At 39.2% G+C, this 24,032-nt stretch overlaps 1 protein-coding gene across 6 annotated transcripts in view; it reads left to right on the forward strand.

Annotated features, from left to right (window-relative positions):
• ktn1 (kinectin 1) overlaps positions 1-17,032 on the forward strand; it is a 184,956-nt gene extending 167,924 nt beyond the window's left edge. For all 6 annotated transcript variants that reach the window (XM_073039890.1, XM_073039887.1, XM_073039893.1 and 3 more), the window contains 4 exons: positions 7,911-7,994; positions 9,613-9,696; positions 14,141-14,276; positions 16,124-17,032. In XM_073039890.1, the coding sequence (XP_072895991.1) occupies positions 7,911-7,994; positions 9,613-9,696; positions 14,141-14,269 (297 nt within the window). In that variant the 3' untranslated portion in view covers positions 14,270-14,276; positions 16,124-17,032. The remainder of the gene's footprint in view (positions 1-7,910; positions 7,995-9,612; positions 9,697-14,140; positions 14,277-16,123) is intronic.
• Positions 17,033-24,032: the final 7,000 nt, after the last annotated feature.

Below are 24,032 nucleotides of genomic sequence, written 5' to 3' on the forward strand. Positions count from 1 at the left end.
AGTCTTTCATCAATGATAGAGTTAATTTTACTGCTTTTGATTTTGTGACAACCTTTGTTGATCTATCTAATGATATATAAATTATGCCTAATTTACGCATTATTTGCCTCAAAGTCTTTTCTATATTTCCAGAAGAACTTTTATCTCCATCTTCGTCTGATCTTTCCAGAGAATCTGACTCTCCCTCAGATTCACTTTCACTTTCGGTTGCAGTCGTAACTGGGCTTTGTAGTTCTGGTTGCTCCCGTTTGCGCATGCTCCTTCCTTCACGTTTGCGCAGTTCTCGTTGGTCTTTTCCTTTAGAAATGGCTGATGTTGCCGCAGTTTCCTGTTCCGTATCGCCGGTGGTGAAATGTACCTGAGTCCGTGGTTCTTTGGTAGAAGTGGGCCTTGCTTCTGCTCCAACTTGCGTTGTCTTCCCGATAATAGTTTTCTTCATCTTCTGTTTTTGAGGCATAGCTTGAAACAATCCGGAGTAGTTTATAAGTAACTTTTAGAAAATATTGACTAACTTTTCTTCACTTAAACATTAATTTATTGATTTTTTACGGGAGAGTTGGGTTCCAGCGTCTCGATCCTACGTCATCACGTGACATCCCCCCTAAAAAATGTTTCATAGATTTAATGTAAGTGGATATTCGTACACATTGTGCCCTAGAGCAACAGAAATGCTACAAAGATCTGCAGATGAGGCAACATCTTTCCCTAGATGCTGTCAGATCGGAATTCTTCTGGCTGTTTTTATTTTCATTTAGGATCTGCAGCATCTGCTGTTTTTGTTTATTTTCATGCCCTGTATTGATTTGCCTTCCAATTAATACATCAAGTGTAAATGGAGTTAAATCCTTTGATTAGAATAAACATATCACATTTGATGAGATGATTCAACACATTTGTAGTTGCATTTAAACTGTGACCTGTTTTCATTGGAAGTAAAATCACACCTAATGTTGCCCAATGTGAACGTTCGTAATCAGGGTGTCGTTCAATAACATTTTAAACAAAATTATATCGACAATGCCAATTTTGATATTAAACAGGCACTTTCAAAAATTAATTGTGGCAGGCTGTTTGCTTGAAAAGGGACATCTGGGAAATGAGACTTTTAAAAGTGAGATAGCTCATGTTCCCAGTAGAGTGAAAGATGAGGCTGGCAGGAGTTAAAAGAGCTGTTTGTCAGGTATAGGCAGCTGGGATCAAATTAATCCTTTGAAGAGTATAGGGGGTGTATAAACACCTGAAGAGGGAAATCAGGAGGGCAAAAAAAGTCGTAACTTTCACCGACAAGTTAAAAGAAAATCCTAAAATTCTGTAAATATATTTAGGACAAAAAAGTGATCTGGAGGGAGCCCTATCCTCTCCCTAGTTAATGAGGTTTTCAATGTGTACAGCCACAGGATTGGTTTGGGATCCAATACTAATATATCTTCTCCTTATTTGCCATGAGAAACGCATGGTTGCTGAAGAACCTGGGGAAATTAATAGTGATATCTTGGAGAACCCACATTACGTAAGCAGAGATACTATAAGTCTTAAAACCCATAGGTTAATAAATCCCCAAGACTTGATCACGTGCACCCTGGGACATTGTGGGAAGCTAGAGAAGAAATTGCGAGTCTCCTAGTAGAGATGTTTGTATCATCAATAGGCATGGTTGAGATGCTGAAAAATTGGAGGGTGACTGATGTGCCTTTATTCAATACTAAATGTTGTGCTTTTCTTTAAGAAAGGCTACAGTGTTGTACCTTTATTCAAGAAAGGCCACAAGCAAAAGCCTGGGAACAGCAGCCCAGAAAGCTTAACATCCATGTTTGATATGTTGTTGGATGGCATTAGAAAGCCAAGCACTGATTAAGGAGAGTTTGTATGGTTTTGGTCATGGGAAATTGTATCTCACAGATTTGATTGAACTTTTTGAAGAAGTGACAGAGTAGCGCAGTAGACATTTCTTACATAGACCTCAGCAAAGCTTTTGATAAGGCACTGCATTATAGGCTGGTCCAGAAAGTTAGATCATATGGGATTTGGGGCAAACTAACCATTCGATTCAAAATAGCCTTGTGACAGAATAAGACACCAGATGGTGGCAGAGGGTTGTTTCTCCATAGTGGAGGCCTGTGACCAGTGTTATGCTGGATCCTTGTTGGTCAATTGCATAAACCGTCTCCTTGAGAACATGATTGGCATGATCAGTACAACTTCAGATGACACTAAATTTGGTGATATAATGGACAGTGAAGAAGATGGGATCTTGAGCAACAGGGCTGAGGGATGGCACTTGGGATTTAAATTGGGATAAATATGAAGTGTCGAATTTTGGTAAGACGAACCAGGTCAGTATTTGCAGAGTAAATGGTAGGGGAATGTTGTAGAATAGAGAGATTCGGTGAAGTGGGTATAGCTTCCTTGAAAGTGGTAACATAGGCGAGGTGATGGGAGGAAAGCATTTAGCCTCCGTTGGTTAGGATATTGAGTATGGGAATTGTTACAAATTTACAAGATGTTAGTAAGGCCATTAAAATCCTGAAGTAATACAGTGTAGAAATGGGCCCTTAAGCCCAACTCATCCATGGTGCCCTCCAAGCTAGTTCCATTGGCCCAGGTTTGCCAATATCCCTCCAAACCTCTCCTTTGCATGTACTGTACAAATGTCTTTCAAATGTTGTTGTCGTACCACTTTTCCTGGCAGCTCATTTTGCATATGCGCTAACCACTGTGTGAAGAAGCTGCCCCTTCTGGTCCTTTTTAAATATTTCACATCTTATCTTCAACTTGTGTCCTTTAGTTTCTCATCTCCCTTCTTCCTGCGAAAAAGATTCTGTGCAATCATCCTATCTGTAACCTTCATGATTTTGTACACTTCTGTAAAGTCATCCCTCAATTTTCTGTTTTCCAAGGACTAAAGTCCTAGCCACTCCCCATACCTCAGGACTTTAAGTTCTGGCAGCATCCTTCCAGATCTTCTCTGCTCTCTCTGGTATAATGATGTCTTTCCTATAACAGGGGGAACCAAATCTGTACAGTTCTCCAAGTGTGGTCTCAAGAGTCTTGTACAGATCCAATAGAATGTGTCTACTATACTCAATGCCCTGAATAATGAAATGCCTTCATCTCCCTGTCTGCCTGTGACTCTGCTTTCAGCAAACTATGCACCTGCACCTGTTTTACTAGGTTCCTCTGTCCCACAATGTTCCCCAAACAGGCACTGTGTAAGTCCTACCCTGATTTGACTTACTAAAATACAACACTTTTCACTTATTTTAATTGAAAGTCATTTGCCAATTTTGGCCCACTTACCTATCTAATGAAGATCCCAATCCCCGCCCCAGCAATCTTTGACTTTCATCACCGGCAATGATACCACCTAATTTTAGTATCATCCCAAATTTACTAACCATATTTTATATGTTAAAATGCAGTGTGTTTAGCTAAATGATGAACACTTGTCACATAATTCCACATTTGGAATACTGCATTCAGTTCTGGTCATTCTGCTATACGAAGAGTATCATTAAACTGGAAAATCTGCAAAAAAAAAAGGGGGAAAACAACTTACGATGTTGCCAGGACTAGAGGGTTTGAGGAATAAAAAGAAGCTGGATAGACTAGGACATTCCCCCCCCCCCCCCCCGAGCATTGGAGGTCGAGGGGTGAGAGTTTTATGAAATCATAAGGGGCATGGGCAAATTGAATAGACAGTCAAGGGGAGTCCAGAACAAGAGGGCATGGTTTTAAAGTGGGAGGGGAAAGATTTAAAAGGATCCTGAGAGCCAACTTTCACATAGGGAGTGATGGATAAATAGAACAAGCACTGACATTGACTTTTAAAAGGTGAGTACATGGATAGAAATGGTTTTGAGGGAGATAGGCCAAACAGGCAAATGGGATTAGCATTTGGGTAACTTGGCAGGCATGGACAAGTTAGGCTGTAGGGTCTGTTTCTGTACTGTATAGTTCCATGATTTTATTATTAAAGCCTGTAGCAATAGGAAGAAAAAAGGTATTTCTTAATAAGTAGAATTTGATGATTTTTTTTACAGGATTTAGTTCGTTTATTGTCATTCAACCATACACACGTATGGTGCAAATAGTCACACACAGCTCATATAATTATGGTCTAGCACGATCCAGCACATACAATCACAAGCAAAATACCCAGAGTTGAAAGAAGGTGTCAGATCACAGTAAATGGGTAAAAACTGCAAAAGGGGAATTAACTAGTTCCTTTTTTGCTAAATGAAGTAAGTACATTATACTGTATGTAAGTTTGACTGTGCTTCTGTTAAATGCTTCCTTAACCTTGCTAAAGTTTAGCTTGTTAAAACTTCTGTATTCTCTGTTCCTAACTTGATGGGAAAAATCTGATACTAATTCCCAATATTATTCGCATTTTAGAAAGTCATGTTTGAAGTGTTAGGTACCTGTTTTTAAAAAAAAAATCATCTGTAAAGTGAAGGTGTTTTCAAAAATAAATGGGAAGTTTCTAAATATCAAAAAATTACTATAAAGAAAAGTGAACAGTAAAAAAAACTAAATCAAATCAATATTTGATGTGACCAACCTTTGCCTTTAAAACTGCATCAATTCTCTTAGATACACTGTCGTGCAGTTTTATAAGAACATCGCCTGGTAGGTTGCTCCAAGCATCTTGAAGTATTTGCCACAGTTCTCCTACAGACTTGGGTTGTCTCACTTGTTTCTGTAAACCAGGTAGTCTGAGACAGCTTCGATGATGTTGAGAACAGGGCTATGTGGAGGCCATACCGCTCATTGCAGAACTCCTTGTTCTTCTTTTCACTAAAGGTAGTTCTTGACCTACCTTGTGTTTGGGATCATTGTTCTGCTGCAGAATGAAGTTGGGACCAATCAGACATCTTTTTGATGGTATTGAGTGATAGATGAGAATCTGCTTGTACTTCAGCATTGAGGACCCCATTAATTCTGACCAGATCATCAAGTCCATTTGCAGAACTGCAGCCCCAAACCTTTAAGGAACCTCTGGATACTTCACTGTTCGCTGCAGACACTCATCCATGTAGTGCATTCCAGCTGTTCTACAGACATACTGCCTCCTTTGGCTCCTTGAGCCAAAATTTCAAATTTTGAGTGTCAGTCTATAACATTTGTTCCATCCTTCTGCATGTGCGTAGGTGAGCCTCCTGGTTTTGTTTCCACTTCGGAATGGCTTCTTGGCAGCAACTCTTCCATGAAGATCACTTCTTTCAAGACTTCTCTGGACTGTAGAGCTGTGTGCTTGGGTTCCAGTGGTTTCTGTGAGTTCAGAGCTGATAGCAGTGCTGGACTATTTCTGATTTAGAAAGGATGTCAGTTTGATGAATCTGTCATCTACTGTACTCAGTTTCCATGGCCAACCACTTCAATTCTGGTCCTCAAATTTGTTGGTTTCTTTGTGCTTTTTCAGAAGAGCTTGGACAGCTCATCTTCAAACTCCTGCCTGCTGTGAAGTTTCTGCTTGAGACCTTGCTGATGCAGGATGTCCACCTTGTGTCTTGCATTGAGCAGTGGTGCCCTGGGGAAGAGGCGCTGGCTGTCCACTCTATCTATTCCTCTTAATATCTTGTATACCTTGATCATGTCTCCTTTCATCCTCCTTCTCTCCAAAGAGTAAAGCCCCTAGCTTCCTTAATCTCTGATCATAATCTAAACCAGGCAGCATCCTGGTAAATCTCCTCTGTACCCTTTCCAATGCTTCCACATCCTTCCTATAGTGAGGCGACCAGAACTGGACACAGTACTCCAAATGTGGCCTAACTAGAGTTTTATAGAGCTGCATCATTACCTCATGACTCTTAAACTCTATCCCTCGATTTATGAAAGCTAACACCCCATAAGCTTTCTTAACTACCCTATCTACCTGTGAGGCAACTTTCAGGGATCTGTGGATAAGTCCCCCCAGATCCCTCTGCTCCTCCACACTCCCAAGTATCCTGCCATTTACTTTGTACACTGGAAGGAGTTTGTCCTTCCAAAGTGTACTACCTCACACTTCTCCAGGTTGCACTCCATCTGCCACTTCTGGACCCACTTCTAAATTCTATCAATGTCTCTCTGCAATCTTTGACAATCCTCTACACTATCCACAAAACCATCAACCTTTGTGTTGCCTGCAAACTTGCCAACCCACCCTTCTACCCCCACATCCAGGTCGTTAATAAAAATCACGAAAAGTAGAGGTCCCAGAACCAATCCCTGTGGGACACCACTGGTCACAACCCTCCAGTCAGAATGTACTCCCTCCACTGCGACCCTCTGCTTTCTGCAGGCAAGCCAATTCTGAATCCACCTAGCCAACTTCCCTGGATCCCATGACTTCTGACTTCCTGAATAAGCCTACTGTGTGGTACCTTGTCAAATGCCTTACTAAAATCCATGTAGATCACATCCACTGCACTACTGTCATCTATATGCCTGGTCACCTCCTCAAAGAACTCTATCAGACTTGTTAGACACGATCTGCCCTTCACAAAGCCATGCTGACTGTCCCTGATCAGACCATGATTCTCTCAATGCCCATAGATCCTATCTCTAAGAATTTTTTCCAACAGTTTTCCCACCACAGACGTAAGGCTCGCTGGTCTGTAATTACCCAAACTATCCCTACTACCCTTTTTGAACAAGGGGACAACATTTGCCTCCCTCCAATCCTCCGGTACTATTCCTGTGGACAACGAGGACATAAAGATCCTAGCCAGAGGCTCAGCAATCTCTTCCCTTGCCTCGTGGAGCAGCCTGAGGAATATTCTGTCAGGCCCCGGGGACTTATCCGTCCTAATGTATTTTAACAACTCCAACACCTCCTCTCCCTTAATATCAACATGCTCCAGAACATCAACCTCACTCATATTGTCCTCATCGTCATCAAGTTCCCTCTCATTGGTGAAAACTGAAGAGAAGTATTCATTGAGTACCTCATTCACTTCCACAGCCTCCAGGCACATCTTCCCACTTTTATCTCTAATCGGTCCTACCTTCACTCCTGTCATCCTTTTGTTCTTCACATAATTTAAGAATATCTTGGGGTTTTCCTTTACCCTACTCACCAAGGCCTCCTCATGCCCCCTTACTCTCCTCAGCCCCTTCTTAAGCTCCTTTCTTGCTACCCTATATTCCTCAATAGACCCATCTGATCCTTGCTTCCTAAACCTCATGTATCCTGCCTTCTTCCACTTCACTTGTCACCCATGGTTCCTTCACCCTACCATTCTTTATCTTCCTCACCGGGACAAATTTATCCCTAACATCCTGCAAGAGATCCCTAAACATCGACCCCATGTCCATGGTACATTTCCCTGCAAAAACATCATCCCATTTCACACCCGCAAGTTCCAGCCTTATAGCCTCATAATTTGCCCTTCCCCAATTAAAAATTTTCCTGTCCTCTCTGATTCTATCCTTTTCCATGATAATGCTGAAGGCCAGGGAGCGGTGGTCACTGTCCCCCAGATGCTCACCCACTGAGATATCTGTGACCTGAAAAATTATTTGAAAAATTGTCTGTTTTCTTTAATGAAGTACAAAAAAATTCTCTAGCACTTAATTTTCTAAAATTAATAAGAAAAACAAATAAACATCTAAAACAAAATTTATATAGAAAATCTAGGGTGCCTAAGACTTGCACAGTAATGAATACAAATTATTAAAATGTGTATCAGCCAAATTTAGTTAGTTTTAGTTTTTCTGCCCCCCCCCCCCCCCACTGCAGTCTGTATACCAACTGGTTAGTGTACAGAGCTGTGTAAGTGATAGAAGGTTGAGGTACCAAAAACCAGTGCTTGGCCACCAACAGCAATGTCCCTTGTGAAGAGAACAGTGTTTGTGGTAGAGCAGAGAATGACTGACAAATGGTACCAGATTAACTAAACAAACTTCTACCTTGTTTTTACTTGCAGCTTAAAACTCAATTAAGCGAAACATCAATAAAACTGAAGACTGAACAGAATGAGGCACAGGAAGTTGTAACCAACCTAAACGAGGTAAAGTGTGGTGTATGATATTAAATACTTTGTTATTAACTACTTTACTATGTAGGAAAAACCATAGATTTATTTAAGCAATTCAGATGTTATTTAAATATTTTTCATATTTTTGTGCTGTTTGCTGTACAATGGATTCCAGTTAATTGGGCCATCACTTAATTAGGGCAGCCACTTACTTGTACTAAGTAACAAAAACTAATCGCGAATATAGCCATGATTCCCTTTGTTTATTTGGGATACTGTGCCTCTTGGTGCAGGACACTGGTGCTGAACAGATTCCAACTAGTGTCAGACATATACACTTGTGTGGCCGTTAGACACTAAATCTTGCTTAGAGTGAACAATTTTTAAGTAGCATCAGTTGCATGTGCTTGTGTTCAAAAAGCAGTGATTTTTGGCACTGATAGTTGGCAAGAAATAAGCAGCAAGACAATTCAGAACTGTTTTGCTCACTGCAGTTTCAAGCATTCAGGCTTGGAGATGCTATAAATGGCCTGGGGTGAAAATGAAACTATTTCACTACTTCAAGCTATGAGCAATGAAGAATGTGAAGGTATCGGCAATCATTTTCAATGTTCCAATGAAAATGAAGATTTGAAGGATGCAATCGTCAGTAGTGTTGTATGAAGGCAGTCCATTATCTGCACTAGGTGTCTGCACTGATCTTGTTTATTTGTTTTATGTTCAGATGTTCCTAAATTGTATATTATTTAGTGTAAAGTAAGCAAAAGAAAAAGTAAAATCAACGTATCTGGAGTAACAGATTTTAAATGCAGAGCTTGTTTTAAACTTTGGTGTGATAAGTTCTTAAGTAGTTAAGTTCTGCTTTCCAGTAAGAAAAGTATCTGGAATCACTCGAAGTGAGACAAGAGAAAGTACAGTCATAGCAATAGCACTGATCTTAAATCTATTAAGCCAGGCCAACTGGATTGATGCTGTCTTCCTGTATAAAGAAAAAAAAGCTGACATTTAACTAGATGGAGGCTGTCTAGCAACTTTTAATATGGTAGAATAATTAGGTTATTGGCTAACATTTGGAGGCTAAAACCATTGATCCAAAGATGTTTGTATTTGATAGTGACATGAATGGTTCTGAAATTTAAAATGTAATAACTGTAATAGTCACTGTAAAACATCTGGATGTTGTTAAAGGCCATTTGTTTGTCTTTCAAAGAGAAAAAAATACTGTCCTTTCCCCATATGCGTCATTCCAAATCCACTAAAGTGGTTGATTCTTAACTGCCTTCTCAATTCAGGCCATTTTGGGATAAACAAGTACTGGCTTTGTCAGCATCTTGCATAAATAATATTTACATTTTTTTTAAAAATAAATATCTCTTAACTGGGATTAGAGAAAGAGCTTGCAAAGAGCTCCCTTGTCAGGGAATATGGAAGACAGAATTGAGGATTGATGTAATCATTTGTGTTTTTTAAATCTTCCATTGTAGCAGAATTGTTTGGTTCAGTTTTGAGGAACTGCTACAAAATTGGTGCATGATAATGTATATCAGCAGATTTAATCTCAGCTGTTGAATATTCACATTCTATAAATATCATTTTTTCTTTCCTGAATTATTTTCATATTGAAAATTTTGCAATGTTTTTATTTTAACAGGCTCAAGAATATTTGAACATTATTCAAGCAGAAATAGCAAGAACTATAAAAGATGGGATTGTTGAAAATAATGAAGTTTCAGAAGTAAGTGTGTATGAATCTTGATGAGTAAAATGACATTAGCTTATGTTCCAAATAATTACATAACTGAATACAAGCTAAATAGCCCCATGTCACGTTGACAAGTAGCTGTAAAAAGTCAATTACCATCTAAAATGGAGTGAGTCCTTACATTGCAAGGATTTACATTCTTGGACCACTGGGATCTGTTTTGGGGTAGGGATGAATTGTACAAAAGGGACGGGTTGCACCTTAATAGGCGGGGGACCAGCATTCTGGCAGACAGGTTTACCACTGCAACACGGATGTGTTTAAACTAAGTAGTGGGGGGGAGGGGATGAACTGGAAATATAAGTATGGAGTTAAAGGGAAAGTGAAAATAAGAAAAGTTAAAAAGGACAACAGAATCAATGGAGTAGAAAGCTCAAGAAGAGATCATACAGTATGGCCAAGTGAAATAGGAATTGATATGAAAGGAGAGGGGAGTACCGAATTAAAAGTATTATATATGAATGCACGAAGTATAAGGAATAAAGTAGTTGAGCTTGAGGCTCAGTTGGAAATTGGCAAGTACAATGTTGTGGGAATAACTGAGACATGGCTTCAAGTGGACAGGGCCTGGGAAATTAATATTCAAGGATATACATCTTATCAAAAGGACAGACTGACTGGCAGAGGGGTGGGGTGGCTCTGTTGGTGAGGAATGATATTCAGTCCCTTGCGAGGGGGGACATAGAATCTGGGGATGTAGAGTCAGTATGGATAGAACTGAGAAATTCTAAGAGTAGAAAGACCCTAATGGGAGTTATCTACAGGCCCCCAAACAGCAGTCTGGATGTATGGTGTAAGTTGAACGAAGAGTTAAAATTGGCATGTCGCAAAGGTAATGATACAGTTGTCATGGGGGATTTCAACATGCAGGTAGACTGGGAGAATCAGAATGGTACTGGACCCCAAGAAAGGGAGTTTGTGGAGTGCCTCTGAGATGGATTCTTAGAACAGCTTGTACTGGAGCGAACCAGGGAGAAGGCAATTCTAGATTTAGTGCAATGAACCGGATTTGATCAGGGACCTCGAGGTAAAGGAACCATTAGGAGGTAGTGACCATAATATGATATGTTTTAACCTACAATTTGAGAAGGAGAAGGGAAAATCGGATGTGTCAGTATTACAGTTAAACAAAGGGAACTATGGAGCTATGAGGGAGGAGCTGGCCAAAGTTCAATGGAGCAATACCCTAGCAGGGAAGACACTGGAACAAAAATGGCAGGTATTTCTGGGAATAATGCAGAAGGTGCAGGGATCAGTTCATTCCAAAGAGGAAGAAAGATCCTAAGGGGAGTAAGGGGCAGCCGTGGCTGACGAGGGAAGTAAAGGGCAGTATAAAAATAAGAGAATAAGTATAACATAGCAAAGATGAGAGGGAAACCGGAGGACTGGGAAGCTTTTAAAGAGCAACAGAAGATAATAAAAAAGGCAATATGCCAAGAAAAAATGAGGTACGAAGGTAAACTAGCCAAGAATATAAAGGAGAATAGTAAAAGCTTCTTTAGATACGTGAATAGCAAAAACATAGTTAAGACCAAAATTGGGCCATTGAAGACAGAAACGGGTGAATTTATTGTGGGGAACAAGGAAATGACAGACGAGTTGAACAGGTACTTTGGATCTGTCTTCACTAAGGAAGACACAAACAATCTCCCAGATGTAATAGTGGCCAAAGGAACTAGGGTAAAGGATGAACTGAAGGAAATTTATATTAGGCAAGAAACGGTGTTGGATAGACTGAAGTCTGAAGGCTGATAAGTCCCCGGGACCTGATGGTCTGCATCCCAGGGTACTTAAAGAGGTGGCTCTAGAAATCGTGGACGCATTCGTAATCATTTTCCAATGTTCTATAGATTCAGGAACAGTTCCTGCTGATTGGAGGGTGGCTAATGTTGTCCCACTTTTCAAGAAAGGAGGGAGAAAGAAAACAGGGAATTATAATAGCCTGACGTCAGTGGTGGGAAAGATGCTGGAGTTAATTATAAAAGAGGAACTTCCGACACATTTGGATAGCAGTAGAAGGATCAGTCCAAGTCAGCATGGATTTATGAAGGGAAAATCATGCTTGACTAATCTCCTGGAGTTTTTTGAGGATGTAACTATGAAAATGGACAAGGGAGAGCCAGTGGATGTAGTGTACCTGGACTTGCAGAAAGCTTTTGATAAAGTCCCACATAGGAGATTAGTGGGCAAAATTAGGGCACATGGTATTGGGGGCAGAGTAATGACATGGATTGAAAATTGGCTGGCTGACAGGAAACAAAGAGTAGTGATTAACGGGTCCCTTTCGGAATGGCAGGCTGTGACCAGTGGGGTACCGCAAGGTTCGGTGCTGGGACCGCAGCTGTTTACAATATACATTAATGATTTAGATGAAGGGATTAAAAGTAACATTAGCAAATTTGCTGATGACACAAAGCTGGGTGGCAGTGTGAAGTATCAGGAGGATGTTATGAGAATGCAGGGTGACTTGGACAGGTTGGGTGAGTGGGCAAATGTATGGTAGATGCAGTTTAATGTGGATAAATGTGAGGTTATCCACTTTGGTGGCAAGAACAGGAAGGCAGATTACTATCTAAATGGAGTCAAGTTAGGAAAAGGAAGTACAGCGAGATCTAGGTGTTCTTGTACATCAGTCAATGAAAGCAAGCATGCAGGTACAGCAGGCAGTGAAGAAAGCTAATGGCATGCTGGCTTTTATAACAAGAGGAATTGAGTATAGGAGTAAAGAGGTCCTTCTGCAGCTGTGCAGGGCCCTGGTGAGACCCCACCTGGAGTATTGTGTGCAATTTTGGTCTCCAAATTTGAGGAAGGACATTCTTGCTATTGAGGGAGTGCAGCGTAGGTTCACAAGGTTAATTCCCGGAATGGCGGGACTGTCATATGTTGAAAGATTGGAGCGACTGGGCTTGTATACACTGGAATTTAGAAGGATGAGAGGGGATCTGATTGAAACATATAAGATTATTAAGGGATTGGACACACTGGAGGCAGGAAGCATGTTCCCGCTGATGGTTGAGTCCAGAACTAGAGGCCACAGTTTAAGAATAAGGGGTAGGCCATTTAGAACAGAGATGCGGAAAAACTTTTTCATCCGATATGTGAAATGCTCTGCCCCAGAAGGCAGTGGAGGCCAAGTCTCTGGATGCATTCAAGAGAGAGTTAGATAGAATTCTTGTAGATAGCGGGGTCAAGGGATATGGGGAGAGGGCAGGAACAGGGTACTGATTGTGTATGATCAGCCATGATCACAGTGAATGGCGGTGCTGGCTAGAAGGGCCGAAGGGCCTACTCCTGCATCTATTGTCCTCAAGAGTCATCTATCATCAAACTGCTGTGTCCTGGAAATGCATTAGCAGCTGTTAAGATCGTCAATCAAATGCTTGCTAGTTCTCAAAGGAAAATTGAATGTTTGTGAATTTATGAAATTCACAAATATTCAAAACTATTAAAAGTGAAAAAGAAAAACATTGATTTTTTTTTCCTGGATTGGGGGAAAAATATCGAAGTATTGGGAAGGGATAAAAGAAGAACTAAAAATTAAGATAAAATAAAAAAGGGAATTACCTGCATTTCTGTAACTGTTCCTTTCCATTTCAATGAATGAGCTTGGCAAGTCGAATCTGGTGCAGAATTGGTGCAGATTTTTCATCAAAAATGTTTAGAAATGTTTCAGTCTTCTCCATCTTTCCCACTCTGCACCAAGTCTTCACAAGGAGTCCAGTAGATTAATGTATTTATATCAGGAGTGATGAACAACTTGCAGAAAGCTTCAGAATTGCAGTTTCACTTGGAGCTATTATATTTGTACAATATCGAGATTTACCTTTTTCTTTGCTCTGCATCCTGTAATAGCCATTCTGCTAAGCTTGTGTAGGACTAAGGCTGTAAGAAAGGAACTGATTTCAGGATTGAGAGTGAGAGACAGAAAGCAATCCTGCATTGGGAAGGTGCAAACGTGTAGCTTCTTTGTGTGTGGATTAAACATTATTCTTTAAAAAAGAAAAATGCCAGGGAAATTGATTTTTCCCCCTTTGTCATCACATCTACTTATTACTATCTTCAACACTCCCAGTTCAACATAATTCCCTTTAATAGTGAAAATAATTACAGCTATCTTGGCGTTCCGGATCCCATTTCAGACCTGTGCTTCAAATCCACATGTGACTCCAGATGTTCTGATTCTGGCATTAGGTCTGGCTGTAGTCCAGACACCCTATCTCTGGCCACATACCTCTCTCACTCTTAACCACAATTCACATTTGGCCAAATAATCAGTAAGTCAGATGCTAATCCATCAGGATTTCCCAACAATCAGATGTTTTTAATCAGAATTTTGTTTCCAGAAGATTAGCTGTACAAAACAGCAAACTTGCTCTAAATTCATGATTAAGTTTTCACTCGATCTAACATTTTTCAGGAACAGTTAGATAATAAGAAGAAAACAATGGATCTTGATCAGAATATAATTCAACTGCAGCAGCTGCTGAAAGCTTTGATTCATCAGTTCTCAAAAGGAAGGGAAAACACTCAAAATGTTCCAGCTTGAACAAAAGGTACATATTAAATACTGAATTCCTTCTGCATTCTGGTTTACAAGTGTTCTCATTTAATGTTTGCACTTAATAGTTAATATTTTTATTGTCAATCAAATTTCCTTTTAGTTGTGAGAGAAGGCAAAGTCGTAAAGGAAGAGAAAAATGACAACAAAGAATTGAATAAAGTCATATCTGCATTTGACCTCAAGTTGACTTGATTTGAAAAATGTAGCTGTAAATTGGAATAGATGACTTTTTGATGTGTTTTTAAAGATTCAGCTTTAAAAAGTAACCATTATTAATGGCATTGACAATTGACTGCCTATATAAATAGTCATGGAGTTGTACAGCATAAAAATAAGCCCTTCAAACCAATGCTGGCCATCTTGTCCATCTCTAAAAATCCCACTTCTCTTGCCTTAATTCCATATCCCTGCTCATTGCCACTTCAACTGCCTGTTCAACTGCCACTTAAATGTTGTTACTCTTTCTGCCTCCTCCATCACCTCTGGCAACTCATTCCAAATGTCCCCATGCATTATGTGTATGTGTGTGGGGGGGGGGGGGTCACCCCTTGGGCCTCCTTTAAATTTTCTCCATTCCATCCTAAATTTTAAACATATGCCTTCTAGTTTTAGATATCACCGTTTTTGAGAAACTGTCTCCAGCATTCCACATCATCCATAATTTCATATCCCTCTATCATGTCATCTCTCATACTTCTTTGCACCAGGGAAAACAGACCCAGCCTATCCAATCTCTCCTTATAACCTAGAGCCCTTCTAACCAGGCAACATGCTTGTGAATCTTTGGTTGGATTATAATTATGTAATTGAAGTTGAAGTGAAACAATTATCGCATGGAAATAAATTTGCTAAAAGCTTTGTTAGCAGTGATTATGGGAACAAGGTGTGCAAATTGAGGTATCATGATTTCTACATTACAATGAATATTGCACTTCAGAAATAATTGATTTTTAGGAAATCTGATATTCTAACAGAAACAAAAAGTGCTGTAGATGCAAGTCTTTTCTATTATGTTGTTCCATGATTTTTAATACCCCTCTATTTTACAATCAGCTGCTATCCCTTGACTTCCAAGAAAAGGTTGCATTGTTCACAGTAATACTAAAACAATGTTCTACCATTGTTCAGATTTGGTAGAGATTTGGTTCATATAGGGAATTATTTATGAAAGTATGGCATTTGCTGTTACTTGTAAGGGCTCAAATACAAACTCATTTGATCCTCTAGCACATTAAGGGAATAAACAATGTCTCTTTAGAATTGCAGATTGCATGACTGACAATGGAACAAATGTAATCTGACGCTGTACCCTGACAGTCCTTGATTGTTCGACCAGACTGTTGGCGAGTTACAAAATCCCTTGCAACCTTCACTAAGGTTGAGATTTTTCTAAGTAAACTCTGAAGAATTAAGTGAGATGTCTTAATGAATGGAAAGTTACACTCAGTGAGGATGGAGAGAACACAGATTTTACCTTTGTGGAGCAATACGCAAGATGACAGAGGAACTCAGCGGGTCAGACAGCGTGTATGGAGGGTAACGGTCCTTCGATGTTTTGGGTCGCGACCCTTCATCTGGATTTGGCCTACTGTCCGTTCCTCTCTATGGGTGCCACATGACCCACTGAGTTCCTGCAACACATGAATTCCACCAGCTTCCCCAATCTGCTGTCATGCAATTACCTTTTTGGATTTGGTTTTCATTTTGTTCGGAAATTTAAAGTGTGGTCATATGTTCAAGTGTTGGATTATTTTAGGACACAATCCTTTACTATTTTGTTTCAAATTAGTGATTTTGTTATAACACTCTCAGTAACTATTGTTTGTGTTTATTTTTTAGGCAACTGGAGCCCAGGAGGAGGGAGCTGCTTTTTGAAGATGGTGCTGTGGTTTGCACCATAATTTGCCAAATTAAAGCCTTATTTATGTTTTCTCCCTCCCTTTCTTAATTGTCAGACACTGAATAGAGCTTTTGTGTTTTTTTTAAATATTGAATTAAACTACTGATTTGACAATATTGTAGGCAGCTTGAGAGTTTTTAGTTTTATAATATGCAGTATCCAATCTGTACATTCCTAAATACAAATAAATTGTTTAATTTTTTTTTTGCTAAATGGCTACATTAACTACCAGCAAGTAATATAATTTGGGCAGAAGAGGGACTAAAACAGTAAATCTAGTGGCTCACTTGCTTTTTGGTTTAAGTTAAAATTTCCAGGGTTAGCTGATTCTAATTTTCTGCCTCACTGCACTCCATGTTTTGTCACTAGCTTAGAAATTCTGAATAATTTTGTTAAAGTGACACTCAATAAAGGGATTCTTGTTTCTCAGTCATTAGACAGAAGCTTCATTCAGTAAAGCACTACTGTACTTCCTATATGTGGCCAGATGAAATGTTAATGTTGACAGCAGTGTGCCAGTTGTTTTCTCTAGATGTTACTTGGGGGTTGAATAGTAACATTCTGTAGTCACTTATTGATGACATGGTACAAACTGGTTTTTCTGTTAAGTGGGCTAAAATTATAATTGACCCATGGTGTATTGGCTACAAATCCAAGCTGCTAGTTTAAGATTAAAAGAATGGTTTATAGAAAACAGTTCAAATTAATGCTGCTTTGATATTCAACTTTAATGTAGAAATGAAACTCTTTACATTTAAAGAGCTGCCAACTTTTTTAGAAAACGTTCTGGACTGTTATACAACTCCCATGTACAAACGAGGAATTAAAAAAATCTTGTTTGCCTCTTGTTTTTCTATGAAATGTTTGCTTATTTCTTTAGTGAATAAGGAAGATAATAGGTTCTCTAATTGTATAGTGGTCTTAGAAACTCTGTTCAGATTACACCAGGTAATAGTACAGTTAGGTTCCTTGGATTTTGATAATATTGGTAGCCTGGATTTTATTAGCAATAGCATCCTACAGTGTAGTCTAAATTAAGTGACAATATATATTGGTAACTCTAAATGTGGACCTTCAACTATTAATTTTAATTTCATCCAGAAGTCCCCCAATAGTTATGTAAAATGTTCCTGATCTGTGATGTTTTGTAGCTGAGATATATTGCAAGCTGAATGTTCCCAATTGTTATTAGACACTCAAGCACAGCAGCATTCTATACTTCAGTCACTTGTTGAAATGGATCTGTGCCTCAGCTAAAGTCATTGCCTTAGATGTTTAGTTGATGGCTGTCTTGATCTATCTTTTCAATAGAGAAAGAATCTGAATTTTCAGCAATGCATTGAAAAGAAAAAAACTTCAGAAAATAACTTGCTTGTGTTTGTATTTTTCCTTTTCAAGTCTTCCTGTTTCCCACTGAACCATTTAATCACAAAATACATTGGGAAAAGTGATAATTGCACATTCTGTTTATTAGTCCCAAAATTAAGTTCTGTAGTGCAGCATGTTTTGTAGCAGGCAGAAAATGAGAAAATTTGTTAATTTTGAAGTGTTCTATATAGAATTTTAAAAATTGGATGATTTAATGAAGGAATATCAAATATTGATTACTAATTCACAGAAGGAGACATCAGCATAAATGTTCATTGTGCTGATAGTGCATTTTTAATCACTACAAGACTTAAAAATCAAATGACCATAGTAGTTGAACACTGAGGCTGTTAAATGTCATGTTGCCAGTCTTGTACTGTGTGAAATATGCTGCCAAAAGTGTTTGGCCTTTTAAATTAAAGTATCTCTCAGGCTTGTGCCTTTACACTTTGAAATATAGATTATAGTAGTTGCACGTGAATTGAGAAATTAAGGATAGCAGGCCATTGGTGGTGGTCCATGCAATAAGACCATGACCATCAAGATCACGTTTCCTGCAGAAATCCTATAATCTTGATTCCCATACTGACAGATTCAAAAGATTGATTCTAAATCCATTTCTAATTCAGAATTGATCTTCAAGCCTGTAAGCATTACACTATAGAGACCACAAAGTAAATAATTGATTTCTTCCTTGAGTTAGGTCTGGAGCTGAAAAGTTTCATTGACTACCTGGGGGATTAAATATTAAATGTCTTTAAATAACCTGGCATTTTAAAATTCCAAAACTGATCTGCAGGTAATCAAAGCAAGCAAATTACTGAATATCAGAAGTGATACATCAACCTTACCATTCACATATCTGCTGGACTTCCAGATGCAGAGATTATCTGTAACAAGTGTAGATTCAAGAACATCACCAAATCCTTGTGGTCTATCTTTCTAATATTGCTGGACACAGTAAAATTATTATTTTACTTAATTGTAAACTGAATGACCCACATAGAAGATCGGTGGGTAAAATCAAAGCTCAGAGCATCGGGGGGAAGGCATTGACGTGGATAGAAAACTGGTTGGCAGATAGAAAGCAAAGGGTAGCGGTGAATGGGTGTTTCTCGGAATGGCAGGTGGTGACTAGTGGGGTGCCACAGGGCTCGGTATTGGGACCACCCACAGCTGTTTACCATTTATGTTAACGATTTGGATGAAGGCATAGAAAATAACATCAGCAAATTTGCTGATGATACTAAGCTGGGTGGCAGTGTGACATGTGATGAGGATGTTAGGAGAATTCAGGGTGACTTGGATAGGCTGTGTGAGTGGGCAGATAACTTGGCAGATGGTGCTTAATGTGAATAAGTGTGAGGTTATCCACTTTGGGAGTAAGAACAAGAAGGCAGATTATTATCTGAACGGTATAGAGTTGGGTAAGGGAGTAATACAAAGAAAGCTCGGAGACCTTGTTCATCAGTCACTGAAGGTGAATGAGCAAGTGCAGCAGACAGTGAAGAAGGCTAATGGGATGTTGGCCTTTATTACAAAGGGAATTGAGTACAAGAGCAAGGAAATCCTCTTGCATTTGTACAGAGCCCTGGTGAGACCACACCTGGAGTATTATGTACAGTTTTGGTCTCCAGGGTTAAGGAAGGACATCCTGGCTGTAGAGGAAGTGCAGCGTAGATTCACGAGGTTAATTCCTGGGATGTCTGGACTGTCTTACGCAGAGAGGTTAGAGAGACTGAGCTTGTACACGCTGGAATTAAGGAGATTGAGAGGGGATCTGATTGCAACATATAAGATCATTAAGGGATTGGACAAGATAGAGGCAGGAAATATGTTCCAGATGCTGGGAGAGTCCAGTACCAGAGGGCATGGTTTGAGAATAAGGGGTAGGTCATTTAGGACAGAGTTAAGGAAAAACTACTTCTCCCAGAGAGTTGTGGGGGTCTGGAATGCACTGCCTCGGAAGGTAGTGGCCAGTTCTCTGGATGCTTTCAAGAAGGAGCTAGATAGGTATCTTATGGATAGGGGATTCAAGGGATATATCATTCGAAGGGCCGAATGGTCTACTGCACCTATTGTCTATAAATAAAAGGGCTTAGTAGTAACACACACAAAATGCTGGAAGAACTCAGCAGGCCAGGCAGCATCTATGGGGAAAAAAGTACTGCGGACGGTACTTTTGTCCACAGATGCTGCTTGGCCTGCTGAGTTACACCAGCATTTTGTGTGTGTTGCTTGGATTTCCAGCATCTGCAGATATTCTCTTATTTGGGCTTAGTAGTACAACACTGTCATGATTCAATTGTGAGGGAGGATGTAGGCTCAAGGAGTCGATAAAATTTGGATGGCGTTTAAAAACAGCAAGGGAATGAAGGCACTGAAAGGATTAGTATAATAGACCACTTAAAACAATAGGCACACTTTAGGAAAGGATGTCAATTCAAAAATTGATAGATTCTGTATAAATACCAGAAAATCAGAAAACTGGCATTGTGATGCCTTCTTTCAAATTGGAAGAGTGACAAAAAGTGAGTGACTCTCACTGGTTAGCCTTATATTTTTCAAAAATGTTACAGAATCAATTACTAAGGAATTATCAGTACATTTGGAAAATAATCTAACCAGAATCAGCAAAGTTTCATGAAGAGAAACTAGTGTCTGACAATTTGAGTTTTTAAATCTTGACTAGAGTGGATTGATGGGAACTAGCTGATGTATTTGGATTTTCAGAAGACAGCAAGGTCTTCATTTAAAAAAATTAAGTTATTAGAGCCCAAGATGTTGGAGGATTGGCATGGTTCAAGGATTAATTAACGAGCAGGAAGCAGTGAGGAGAAATAAGGTCATTTTCACATTAGTGGGTTTGGTCTAGTGTGGTACAGACAGAAAACTACGGATACTACAGCGATTTGCTTCCTTCAAATCAACTGTAAATGTATAATAGCCAAATGTATGGATTGCACTAAATAGGGTGTGAAAAACTTGAGATGGGAATACAAGTCATTTACAGAGAGAGATATATGGGTTAGATGGGTGACCAAATGTTGGCAAAGGGAATAAAATATGAAATAATTCATTTTGGAAGGAAGAGAAAAAGTGTTATTTAAATGGAGGGAAATTGCATAAACAAAGATATTTAGTGCTCATGCACACACCACAAAACCAATGCAAGAGCAGCAGGTAGGAGCAAACGCTAATGGAATGGGTTGGAATATAAAAGATGAGTCTTACAGGAACTGTGGAAGGTATGAGTGAGGTCACATTTAGAATGATGTGAATAATTCTGGTTTCTAAGAAAAGATAATTTATTTGAAGCTGGATGATACGGGTTATAGAGTGATTGCCCTACTAGGAAAGGTTAAACTATTTGGGACTCAATGAAGGTTGGAAGAATCAAAGACAGTCTTATTGAAAGATTAACAGTGACTAGATGATAAATGCTGAGAGGAAACACAAGACTGCAGATTCTGGAATCTAGAGCAAAACATAAATTGCTGGGAAAAACTGAGTCAAGTAACATCTTTGGAGACAAAACCGATGTAAATGTTTTGATCAACATCTTGACAGGAATACATATGCCAGGGTGTTTCCTCTCATGAAAAAAAAATCTGCAATTAGGAGAGCATGATTTAAGAAAGTTTTCCAATCTAAGATTGATTTTCTTCTGAGGGTTTTGAATCTTTGACACTTCTTACCACAAAGAACTGTAGGGGCAGAGTCTTCAGGCGTATTTATTATTTTTCTAATCAGTAAAAGAATTGAGAGTAATGAGGAAATTGGTCTGACTGATGGCAGTGTTATCTAGGGGGCTGATTGGTTTATTCTTGTTCCAACTATTAATGGTTTTAAGTTCCTCAAGGGTATCCAGAGGACTTTCTCAATGATTCCAATATAAACACTAACAGCAACTGAATTTAAACTGAGTTAACTCAAAAATAAAAAGCTATTTGATCATAAGAATAAATTGCTGGTTGAAAAACATCTGGTGTGTTAACATCCTTTAAGGCAAGTAATCTGCTGTCCCTGGCTGCTCTGGGCCTTGGGCTTAAAGAGAAGTGTTGACTTTTAATATCCCTCAGTCTGAAATAACCTAACAAGCAGTTCATTTAAGGGTCATGTATCCTTTGAAAAATTAAGGTAAAAGATGTCTTGGGACACAGAGAAAATGTTTGTAAGGTAACAAAATTGTGCTTGCTAATATGTTTTATGCTAACAGACCTCTTAATAGTTTAATAATAGACATTAAAATCTCTTATTCTGTTTTTAATTAACTTTAAGTAATTGATGTCCCGAATAGTGATGTTATGACCAATGTAATTTGCAAAATAATGTTACACATGTTGTTTCTTAATCTTTAAATATTGTTGCTTCCTCTTGCTTCTACACGTGCATACCAAAACCATTTTAACCCTAATACATTTTCTAATTTTAGTAGAAGTGGAGTATTTCTTGAAAAAGAAGTGTTTGCAGAGAATGGATGCATTAGTTGTTGTCATCCAAAATCACAAAATTTTGGAAAGGAATTCCAGCAATTACACTTCCTATTGTCATCAGATAAGGAAAGGAAAAAGTAGAAAAAGGAAAACAGTTGTTGGGGAAATAGTGGAACATTAAAGGAAGTGATACACAGATTATACAATTGAGTAGAGTCAGCATAGTTTGATGAAAGGGAATTCATATTTATTAATTTATTGAAGATATTTGAAACTAACAGGATGGATATGGGATCCAATGGATACACTTTGGATTCACAAACGCCATTTCATATATAGAAAGTGAACTCTAGTGGAGTTGAATAAAATATTATTTTGGTTATACACTGGCCACTTTATTAGGTACACCTGCTTGTTAATGCAAACATCTAATCAGTCAATTATGTAGCAGCAATTTCATGCATAAAAGCATGCAGACATGGTTGAGAGGTTCAGTTGATGTTCAGATCAAATATCTGAATGGGGAAGAAATGTGATCTGAGTGACTTTGTGGAATAATTGTTGGTGTCAGACTGGGTGGTTTGAATATCTCAGAGAGACTGCTGATTTGCTGGAGCCCCTCCTCTTGCCCTTTCTCCCAAGGTTGACTCTCCTATCCGATTCCTCCTTGTCTAGTCATTTACCTTTTCTACCACTCACGTCCCAGCTTCTTACTTCACCCCTCCCCCATACACATGCCTTTACCAATCACCACTAGCTTGTACTCCTTCCCTTCTCCCCACCTTATTCTTCCTTCTTCCTTTTCAGTCCTCATGGAGGGTCTCAGCCCAAAATGTCAACTGTTTATTCATGTCAATAGATGCTGTCTGACCTGCTGAGTTCCTCCAGCATTTTGTGTGTGTTGCTCTGGATTTCCAGAATCTCTTGTCTTTATGATCTCTTGGATTTTTCATGCACAATTTTCTCCAGTGATAACAGGGAAAGGTGTGAGAAACAAAAAAAAAGCTGAGTGGGAATTCTGTTGGTGAAAGTGCTCTGTTGAAGAGAAAGGTCAGAGGAGGAGCGCCAGACTGGTTCAAGCTGGATAGGAAGGTGACAGTAACTCATAGTCACGTGTTACAACAGTGGTGTGTAGGAAAGCATCTCGGAACTCTCAACATGTTGATGGGTGATAAGAGAAGACCATGAACATACTCTGAATGGTGTTACATACCCCGTGGGTATCTTGTGACTGTCACATGGCCATGATGCAATTGAGGCAGTGCTGGGCATGATGTAATGGTCTTGTGATGGTGGAGTGATGTAATTTTCCCACCAGTGAGAGGTCATGTGATGGCCTATTTCAACAGGGTATAAAAGGAGAACGCATCGCTGTGACATAGGTCAGTTCGTGGTTTAATTCGTCAGTGACTCCATTCTGCTGCGTATTTGATTTTATGGCGCAGTTTTGTTTCAAAATGGAGTTTTAATTTCTACTGTAAGATTCGTTGTGCCAGCAGTTGGAGAGTGAAGAATTATCAAAGTTCGGGAAGCTGAAGAATCGAGAAAAGTTGGTGGTGTTGGCAGTAAAACAGGTTCGACCTTATTTAATCTTCATTCAGAAGGAATTAGTAACCTGCAATCCAAGATAATCCCTGCTAAAGAGCAGAAAGGACTGGAGCAGAGTTTCGCCAAGGAAAGGTCAGTGCCTTTAAGCCATTTTATTTCCTTCATCGTAAATCGCAAGGCATATTTCGGCTGGGATCAGCAGCAACGTCGTGATGTCGAGGAATTCGTTACTTCTAGAAAAATCTCTCCTAACTAACTGTGTAAATCATCTGCACTTTTGCATTTACTACTTTTAAGAACTGAGTTCGCATTTCTCGTTTTAAGAACTGTGAGCTGCTGTATAGCAGTCCACTTCCGGTTAAGTTAGTTATTTGTTTACTTTTGGGGGGGGTTTTGAGCAGTGTTTAATAAATGTTTTATTTGTTTATAAAAAAAACCTGTCTCAATTCTATATTCATTGTTGCTGAATCGTAACAATTGGGGGGTCGTCCAGGAT

Source organism: Hemitrygon akajei, chromosome 3, assembly GCF_048418815.1.
Source record: "Hemitrygon akajei chromosome 3, sHemAka1.3, whole genome shotgun sequence".
Lineage (NCBI taxonomy): Eukaryota > Metazoa > Chordata > Chondrichthyes > Myliobatiformes > Dasyatidae > Hemitrygon > Hemitrygon akajei.